Source organism: Malania oleifera, chromosome 2 (genome assembly GCF_029873635.1).
Source record: "Malania oleifera isolate guangnan ecotype guangnan chromosome 2, ASM2987363v1, whole genome shotgun sequence".
Classification (NCBI taxonomy): Eukaryota; Viridiplantae; Streptophyta; class Magnoliopsida; order Santalales; family Ximeniaceae; genus Malania; species Malania oleifera.
In genome coordinates, this window is record NC_080418.1 from 143,040,699 (window position 1) to 143,051,510 (window position 10,812).

Here is a 10,812-nt window from a genome sequence, read left to right on the forward strand (position 1 = left end):
AGGCTCACCTTCTTTTGTTCATATTGTTGACTTTCCTTTAAAGTGAATGACTTTTGCGATAGATAGCATTGTGGGCAATAAGATTGAATTTTTTGAGGGTACAGATACTGATGAATAGGGTGATTCAAACTTGGATCGAAATAAATAGGTCTCTTTAACAAAGAACTATTTTTAGAAGCGTGAAGGGGATATGATAAAATCTTTCATGAAAGGTTAGGGACATTTGTTACTACAACAAACTCCTTGACTATTTGAAAAGGGACTAAATATAGTTATAAATTTTGGTTGAGAACTACTCCAGATAGACATAAGAGTGTTCGACAATCTGGAGTAGTCCTTGAGACTAGCTTAAGGAAATATCATCACGTAAATCCTAGTAGGTCGAGCATGGAAAGTAAGTTGATAGATATAGCTATGATGTTGCAATCTATAATGCATTATTCACATATATGACTGACTACATGTGCTAGCTAGAGGCTTGGGGAAGATGTTAGTGCTTGTAAAAGTGAAGCACTTCAGATTGGGGGCTAAATATTCACCAAAGATTTATTGTTGCAACTATAGATTCTGATTGCTTCAATAAGGATTATGGTACATCGTAATAACTAAATATGTCATAATGGAAATTAAGTGTGATTTAATGAGGCATACAACTACAAGGATTGTATTTGTTGCAATGTAATGGGAATTAAGCCCTTTTTCTAAAAATTTATATAATATATATTTACTTTTTAAAAGTATTATCAAATCGAAAAAGGGAATATTGAAATATGTGGTTGTTCTATATTAGAACTTAGCTGAAATGAAATTGGAATTCATGTTCCAAATCCTACTTTATTGCTTGGCTTGATAAATGGAGACTAATCCTTTTAATGGAATTGTTACTTTGTTTAGGAATCATCATTCCTTTCTTGCTTATTTTGAACTTTAATATCTCATTCTTTCACACCCTCAATTCTTATTCTCTACTCATCAATTTAATTCTAAAACACCTTGGTGATGCACACAAAATCATAACAATAAAATGCTTTACTCAACTTTATGATCCAAGAATATGATCTTAGTCAATAATATCTAGTCGTACATTTGTTTCACAAATAATTTTTAACATTTTTGTTTTTACAACTTTGAACTCAAATGAGTACAAAGTATCGCATAAAATACCGTATGTTGAAAACCGTTCAGTGAATATGTTCTTTGACATTTACAGTCTGTATCTAAATGTTTGTTATAAATGTAATCGTATTTACTAGACAGTAATTATTAAACTAAAAATATTATATTTATCATCATAATATTGGGGAATAAAATTTTATGCAATTTTGTGTTAAAATTTTAAAAAGCGTCAATTTACACCAATTTTAATACAAATTCGCATAAATTTTTTCATTCAAATTCAAGCTAGTTAAATTTACAATATCAAATATATTTTCCAAACACAACAATATGAATTATAGTTTATTGAACAGAAACACAGAATAATTGTTAAGACTTGGGGGAATAGTATATAAACAAAACAATGAAAATAGAACAAATTGCTTGAGCTTGCGTAGGGTTTCTACAACATGGGTGTTAATGAAATGCAGCTAACAACTGAAAAGTGGCAAATTCTGTCACCAAACAGAGCATATATAACAGCTACACAAATATGCTTCTCTAGTGAAAAGGGGCAGTCAGCCTAACAGATAAGATATTTACAACCACAAATCTTGGCCTAGAAGAACCACCTTACCAACTTCTTTCTCTAACACTAAATTTTTCCTCTTCTACTGGAACTAACTCTAAAACAAAGGCACAACCTAAACATGGCTATTTGAAAAGGACTCTGAGATCCTCACCTGATTCTATTCATCCAAAGGTGCTTAGGGCAAACTTCAGGGAAAAGCCCTAAATTAGCAAAAGGGTTTTGTTTTTGGTTCCCTTTTCTTTGCCCTATATTGGTTTGCTTTTGTTTTTAAAATTTTCATGCTTCATCTAACCTCATTAGTTAGCTTTAAGGACCCATCCCTCATCAACTTCAAGCTGAGACTGTTGAATCGCTCTCGAGAATATTGCCTGGATGCTTTTCTCCAATCTGTACCAGCCTTCATCATTGCAGCGAACTCCTCATAGCTTATACGCCCATCCTGCAAGTTTATGGAATTAGAGAAGGGAAGAAAATGAGAATTCAAACTCATGGCCGAGGAATGCCAAAAAAGCAACCATTTTGACTATCCTATCTGGTTATTCTATACTAAACACTAAAATGACTCGGATGTATATATGAAATTGAACAGAAAATTTTACGTGGCAGCTAAAGACCAAGTCATGAACACTAGGTTGTCAAACAAATTTGTGTGTGTGTGAGAGAGAGAGAGAGAGAGAGAGAGAGATTGCATTGCAGATTCATACACGAGTGCATTGAAGGGAACTTAAGGTAGCAAATCAGGGAAAAGTTGACTTTCCAATGCACAACAGGGGTAAAGGGAGACAAATTCAGTAGCAGATTCATATATAAATGCATTCAGGGGAACTCAGAACAATAAATATGATTTTCTCATGCACAACAGAAAGTCACTGCACCAATCAACAGCAAGCATTACGCGTTGCAGGCCATAGAAAACAGTGGAAATGCCAGAGGGTTATGGCTGAAGGTATTGGAATACTTGGTGGTGCCTAATTAGCCCTACTACAAGAATCTCAAATAGAACTAAAAGAAGCAAAATATTTGGGTAGATAAAGCCGGATTAAGAAAGCGAATGAAACACACTTTTCGTGATACTTTTTATGACTGAATTTGAACCATTTTTGCATACAGTAAAACTGACCTTGTCTGTGTCCACATCATGCATGATGGCATTGATGACTTCCTCACTGTTAGAGTCAATGTCATCATTCAAGGCATCCCTCAACTCTCCAATCTCAATGTAACCACTCTGGTTTTGATCAAAGAATGCAAAAGCTTTGTGTAGGTGCTCATCATTGGCCATCTTTTTAAGGTGAACCGTAACTGCAACAAACTCTCCATAATTCAGGGTTCCATCCCCATCAACATCAGCCTGCATGAATGAGATCTCCACTTGTCAATTAATAAAAGACCTGAAACATCTTAAACATGAAACTCAGACATGAACAAGGATCCAGCGTCACCAGAATTAGTAAACTAAAGGAAAGTTGTGTCAGCCTCTGAAGGTGGGGAAGAAAATAATGAATATTAAGCAGCTAAGGAGGAAAGGGACAACATGTGGTTGTTTTCATGCTTCTTTTTCTATTTGGTCCCCCCTTGTTTTTTTTCAAAAAAAAGTTGTATTTGTGTGGATTTGGACAAAACTCAATACAATTTTTGTATTGCATTTTATCCAAACCCACACAAGTCCAAATCCAAGGTCAAAACACCAAGCTCCTAAACATATGTCCGTAATTTCCCACCCTCACAAAAAGGTTTAATATTTGATTTTTTTTTTTTTGGAGTGAGGTTTACGTTTGATTGGGCGCATGATAAATTTCTAATGCTTACAGCTTCCATTAGAATTTGAAGATCTTGTTCAGAAATATGTTGGCCAAGCTTTTGCAACCCATTCCTAAGCTGCTCAAGATTTATCCTGCCCCTTTTGCTTGTGTCCATCATTTCAAATGCCTCCTTGAGCCCAGCCACTTCCTCCACAGACAAATGCTCAGCCACCACCTGTGGATGTGAAATCAAATAAAAAATTTGACCCATAAATAATATGGGGAATATGGAGAGCCAAAACCCAGCCAGATAAATAAATTTACAAATTCTACAAAAAGCATGTTTAAACTATTACCCTTAGAGCTCTTTTCTTGAGCTTGTTCATTACGGAAAATTGTTTGAGCCTGGCTCTCACGGTCTCGCCCAGTGGAACATTTGGGGCTTTCTTGGCATTTTGTAACCAAGGATGTTCTGTACTCAATGGAGGAAGAAAATTTAGCCTTAAGTTGATCATGTATAGCAATTAATCTCGATAAATATAGAACAAACCAAGTTGATGCAACTAAACAATACCAAGCACTCCCTGAGCTGTAAGTCGCCGTTTTGGGTCTGGATCAAGCATTCTCTTTACAAGGTCCTTTGCATTATCAGAAACTTTAGGCCAAGGTTCCCTCTTAAAATCAATGAAAGAACGAATAATAGCCTGTGCTACTCCTTGTTCCGTTTCTGCAAGAAAAACATAATAAATTTTCAAAGGAGAAAATTAAAAAAAGGCACTCTCACTGCACACTTTGTGCCTCTGTGTGAAGATCTCAACCAGAGGTTGCTGAAATTTAGGAACAGCTATTTGGATAATTGACAATCATATTTCTACCAAAATTTCAGCTTTTTACATATTGCAAATTTCCCCAACAACAACAAAACAAGTCTTTGTCCCACTAGGTCAGTTCAACTACAGTCTACATGAATCCTTTTCTGCAATTTTTCCCACCGCAATATATCAACTGCTACATCTACAGAAGTTCCCATATCTAACAATCACAGAAACTGAGTGCACAGAGAATATAAGAACCAGATTAGCACACCTGCCCAGAAAGGTGGAACACCACAAAGTAAAATGTACAGGATAACTCCCGCACTCCAGACATCAACCTCTGGGCCATAATTACGCTTCAGAACCTCAGGAGCCATGTAATAAGGACTGCCCACAATCTCAGCAAATTGCTCACCTGAATAATGGGGCAGATTTTAGGTACTGTGAAAAAAAGTTGGACTTTTTTTTTTTGTTTTTCTAAGAATTGAAAAAACCTAAAGCTGACACAAAGATAAATTATGAAAACAGACTAAGAAATGCTAAGCCACTGAAGCAAAACAATACCAGGTTTGAAGAAGACTGACAACCCAAAATCAATTGCCTTCAGGGGGGCCGTTTCCTTCTTGTTTGCAAACAGAAAGTTCTCTGGTTTGAGATCACGGTGCATCACTCCATGCTTGTGACAAATCTGCAATACAATGTGCAAAATAAAAAACCAGATTGTTAAACATGAAAAAACAAAAACAAAACTGTAGTGTTTTACAGAAAAAAGCTTTCTGAAGGGACTATTAATGCTTTTAAAAAGAATAAATATTAATGCCCTAATTTAAACCAAAACTTTAAAACATTACAAATTAGCACTAAAATGCAGTTATTCAAGCTTCAATCTGTTTAACTCTATGAAAAACCACATATTCTATGTACTAGCTGTGGGCACACACAACGTGGTGTGCTCCACAGTGAACAGTCCTAAATTTAGGGCATTTAGGGAGATAATGAGAGAGATAAAAAAAAAATAATGGGGAACCATGTGTAGTTTTCTAAGGAATATAAATTTACTAATTACTCATTAATTGATATTTTTATTTTTATTTTTAAACTTGTAGAAGAAGGGTATTTTAGGAGCAATGTGGGGGATACGATAATATTGAACAGATGCAAGAGTGGCCTGCTCCAATAGAAAAATCTAAAGTCTAGACAACTATGAAAAAATGAAGAATATAGCAGCCAATAGAATAGTGAGGAAAAAGGGGGAGGATGGAATCAAAAGACAACAACTTTGTAAGGATTTTAGTGGTAAACTTTTAGAGAGGCTTTTCAGTATGAAATTTTGACAGCCCATAGAGGATGGATCCATACCACTAAAATTGGACAAGGTTCCATGTTCAGTCATCATAAAGCATACAAAAATATGCATAAACATCTCACGTCTCCCTCAACACCAACTTTTGCAAACTAACAATCCAAGTCTCCATGAGGAACTCCACATGAAAGAATATTCAAGCAGGCAATTTTCTTTGCCGCTACATTTTTAAAAGCAAGAATCAGTCCATAAACTGGAAAGTAGATATCACACAGATTCATTATGACAGGGATCTCCCCTGACTCATAAAATCAAAACTAACTACTACATGTAAACTGAGAATCTATGAAATAATATACTGTAACTCCACAAAAATCAAATTTAAACACAATAATCAAAATTAAAATCAAATCAAATAGAAGCAACATTAATGAAATACAAATTCACCTAACACCATTGATGTTGGGATAAAAAGATCCCAGCTAAAAAATTCATATTAACACACTAAGCTTCTAAAAATAGCAATTCAAAAACATAAGAACGATTATAACATGCTAATAAAAAAGAGATGATTAGAATTCAACCTGCACAACTTCAACAATTGTTCGAGTGACAGCTGCAGCTGCTCGCTCTGTGTAATGCCCCCTCGCAACTATGCGATCAAACAATTCCCCACCCTCACACAATTCCATCACAATATGAACCGCACTATTATCTTCAAAAGTGTCCTTTAAGCTCACTATATTTGGGTGCTTAGGCATGTGCTTCATAATCTCAACCTCTCTTCGCACATCCTCGATATCCACTGCAGTCCTAAGCTTTTTCTTTGAAATCGATTTGCAGGCAAACTTTTCGCCTGTGGATACATCAGTACACAGATATGTTATCCCAAATTCACCTCTCCCAAGCTCTCGCCCCAGATCGTATTGCATGGAAATGTCGTGTCCAGTTGGATCTTTCAATACGCCGAGCTTGGTGTCAGCTCCATGTTTAAGATTCATACCATAGTCGACGGAAAATGGATTGGGTTTACTCTTCTTCTTCTCTTTTTTCTTCCGAGACGGATTGCCGGAGGTCACACAGCAATTTCCCATGGATCAAGGGTTTGAATTTACGCAATTTCTCAATTTTCTGAGATTTGAAGACCACCCAAGACAACAGGTAAAGGAAAATTGTAAATAAAAAATTTATAATTCCAAATAAAAGAACCTAAATATAAAAAGAGAAAAATGGCACGCCAAATTAAGCTAAAGATGTTCAAGTTTTTCATAGATTCGAAGCACCGATGAAATATAAAATACATGACAAATCCTAATCTTCGAAAGATAAAATTCAAAACCATACACACAGAATCAAGGAAACAGAATTGCAATGTAGAGCATGGAAAGATCTTTCTATTATTAACTTTTCTTTTCTTTTCTTTTTCTTAGATCTCCAATAACGCCGGACGATTTTCAAATTCTAAGTACAAAAACATTTGCAGATAAACGCCGAAAAATCTTTGATTTCAACCGAAAAAAAAAAAGACCCAGAAACGATTCAGCCATAAAGAAAATTGTTACAGAAGAAAACCCACCTAGATTTATGAATTTCGGAGGTACGAAGAGAAAATCTAAGGAATGCCCAAATGGGTTTGCAGACCTGAGAACTTGGAATCAAAAGAACCAATGATGCAGAACGATGAAATCAAGGTGTGAATGCGCCATGGATGTGAGAGAGTCAAAGCTCCTTGTGCAGAGACTTTCTCCCTCCTATCCTGACCCTCCCTTTCTCCCCCCTCTCTCTCTCTCTCTCTCTCTAATCTAAATTATCTAATTCTCTCCCTTTGGATCCAAACCAATAATGAAAGAAGATGAACTTCCTGCCTCGCTTTCTCTTTCCAAAATGTCCAAACAAACCACCATTTTTGTATTTCTGTTTTTCTTTTCGTTAATTTTTTAAACTATGCATCTTCCTAAAACCCTACCCTACCTAATTCCCAATGTTCATAAATTATTAAAACTGTCTGAACTAATATTTTTCAGATTTATTACACTCAAATTTGAATTTTTTTTAAAAAACTCTTTTTAAGAATTTCAGTTTTTGTTTTTGGCCAAGTTTTTTAACTGTGTGTTTCTAAATTAACTAATTGCTAATTTTATAAAAGTTTTTAAACAGTCCTTTCAAATTTATTGCATCAATTTTGAGCTAAAAAACCTCCATTTAGTATTTTAGTTTTTTTTTTTTTACTTTTGTTTGTAAGCTTAATTATGAAAAAAAAAATCTATTATGGAAAATTGTAATTATCCCTTCTTGTTATTGTTGGAATTGGAGGTTTAGACTGTCATTAGTATTGTAAATTGAGCAATTTATTTTAAAAAATTTTAAATTTTGTGATTGAAATGTTACCTATAAAATATTTCGTATTGTTGACTAGGCGAAGACTTATTTGAATAAAAAAATTCTATTTAATGGAACATTATGTACATTCCTTTTAAATTTATTGCATCAAATTTGACCTAAAAAAAACCTCCTTTCTACTATTTTTTAGCTTTTACTTTTTTTTTTTTAACTTTTGATTGTAATTTTAATTATGAAAAAAAATTCTATTATGAAAAATTATAATTAAATCCTACACTTTTAATTAATTAATTTAAGGTCTAGAATGTCATTAATGTTATCTAAAAGATTTTGAATGTTGTTATCAAAAATACTGCATCTGAAATATTCTATACACATTGATGGAGCAAAGATTTATTTGAACAATAAAAATTAATGAAACATTATGTCTAGCCAAAATCAATTTCATTTTTCTATTGTTTAATTTACATGGAAATATTGAAAAGATACAATAAACCACTTATATAATACCAATTTCTCATACTACCAAAACAATATATGAATTTCTAACTTGATTATTGTTTTGAGGCTTGATTCTTTAATTTAAATTGTTAACTTATAAAGGTAAAAATGAGTTTAACTATTCACAAGTTATTAAATGCACAGCTCGATAATGACTTGTTCAAGTTTGTTCATTGAGATAAATGAGTCAAGTTCAAGGTTAGATTTTAAACTCGAAAACTAAACAAATCAAACTTGAGTTAGATAGGTAATACTCGCAAAACTCGTAAGCTAACTTATTTAACTGGCTTGCAAGTTGGCTTGTTTAAAATTCAAATAATACGCTTATTTGGTATGTTTATAAGTTAATTAATGAAGCAAGTTCATCCTAAAAATTAACTTGTCTATTTGCTCATTTACACGAGTCCATTAATATATTTAGTTTAGAGTTTATTTTAAATTAACATTGTTTTATACACATGCACATGCACACATATTTTTCATAGATTATCCTAATCACTCATTTAACGAACTCATTAATATACTTGGTTAATAGTTCATTTTATATTGACATTGTTCTACACACACACACACATATATTGTTGTAAATAAGGATCGAATATAGGATGCACAGTGGAATAAAAACGCAACAAGCAAATTAGACTCAACTAGAAAATAAGAAACAACAAGCATAACAATAAGATTTACGTTGTTCAGTAAAGCCTACATGTAATGATCCCAAAAATTGTATCCATGGAAATATAAAAATAATAATAATAATTAAATATTATTAATTAAATAATATATTAATATAATATTATAATATTATACTTTATATATATATAATCAATCCTGAAGCATATGAATCTTGAAATTACAGACACACACACTCTCTCTCTCTCTCTCTCTCTCTCTCTCTCTCTCTCTCTCTCTCTCTCTCTCGTCAATCCTAATCTCCTCTCTCCCACTTTATTCAATTTCTTGATTGATTTTCGCCCAATCAAAAATAAAAAAAATACCGTTGGACTTCATTCTCTGCCACCGATATATCTATTGGAGCGGATTTGTCGTAAAAGCGGCGCAGACATATCTCATGTGGTAAGGTCAATTCTCATACTTACCTAGATTTTTCTTAAATTTTAAGCTTAATTAACGAACGAAAATTGTTAGGAGATTCGTGGGGAGATTCTTTACAATCTAGTTGGAGTGGGTTTTCGAATTAGAGATTCAGGGCACCAATCTAAATCGGAGGTAAGTTTAACAATTTAGGCTTTTAATAGACTATTTAGGGTATTCAAAATCTAAGAAAATTTTAAAGAAAATTACTCTGGGAGATTCTTTACAATCTAGTTGGAGTGGGTTTTCGAATTAGAGATTCAGGGCACCAATCCTAAATCGGGGGTAAGTTTAACAATTTAGGCTTTTAATAGACTATTTAGGGTATTCAAAATCTAAGAAAATTTTAAATAAAATTACTCTAGGGATTGTGATGAATAATATGGTAAAGTTTGAATTTCAGGGTTTTAGGGTTTTAGGGGTTTTGAAAGACATATTTTTGAAAATAATTTTTCTTAAGTCATTACTAGTCACACATTTTTATTATCTTATTTTTTGCATAAAATAAGATTAAAAAAATTACATTTTTGCTTTAAATGAATTAAATCATTTTTTTTCCTTATATCAATGAGTAATTTTAGGTTTAATTTTAAAGTTCATTAATATATATATATAATGAAAACATTAATATGATTAAGTTTCACATTTAGGCCCATTTTAAGTTTGATAAAGAAATGAGATGGAAATAAATGAGGCTGAGTTTGGCTTGTTTAATGAGTGCGTCCACTTTGAATTTAATTTTAAAGCACTTTATCAAACAAGCTATGAGCAGTTTAAAATTTGACTCAACTCGACTGATGGGGATCAACATGCACCTTGAGCATCTTTCGCAGATATTGTGACACATAAACGACCATCTGAAGTCCACCATTGGATGTGAACTTTATTTGCAGGTACTTTGAAGCTCAAGACCAAATGATCACTTAATGGACTTTTACATTGGATGGACTTAAATAATGAAATAAAGGACTTAAGATTTGGAGCATGAAATTGAAGACCACTTGAAGATCCATGAAATAATAGACCAAAATCACCCCTTCCCCCACCCCTTGAATTCGACTACCATATGGAGAGACTCACAATTGAAGCTTCTCATGGAAGCTAATTTACAAAGAGGATGACAACTTGCAAGTCAAAGAGTCTGTCTTTTAAGAAGCATCTATTTAATTTTAAGCTCCTAAGACTCTACTATCACAATTATTCAAGTTCTTAGGCACCTATTTCATACGACAAACTATTTCCTAGGAACCTTATTATCTATGTTTTAAATGTTTTGTTTTATTTTTATATTTTCTTTAATCTCTTAAGTAGTCATGTGCATGTCCTGTG

At 33.2% G+C, this 10,812-nt stretch overlaps 1 protein-coding gene across 2 annotated transcripts; it reads right to left on the reverse strand.

Moving 5' to 3' along the window:
- Positions 1-1,428: 1,428 nt before the first annotated feature.
- LOC131147844 (calcium-dependent protein kinase 8-like) lies at positions 1,429-7,514 on the reverse strand. 2 transcript variants are annotated; one of them, XM_058097458.1, is made up of 9 exons: positions 7,124-7,514; positions 6,132-6,678; positions 4,809-4,932; positions 4,516-4,659; positions 4,004-4,156; positions 3,786-3,901; positions 3,497-3,664; positions 2,808-3,038; positions 1,429-2,126 (listed from the first exon to the last, which is right to left on the reverse strand). In XM_058097458.1, the coding sequence occupies exons 2-9, from the start codon at positions 6,639-6,641 to the stop codon at positions 1,971-1,973; spliced, it is 1,602 nt and encodes a 533-aa protein (XP_057953441.1). In that variant the 5' UTR covers positions 6,642-6,678; positions 7,124-7,514; the 3' UTR covers positions 1,429-1,970. The 2 variants fall into 2 exon arrangements, with proteins under 2 accessions (XP_057953441.1, XP_057953440.1); XM_058097457.1 differs by having other exon boundaries at positions 7,189-7,470.
- Positions 7,515-10,812: the final 3,298 nt, after the last annotated feature.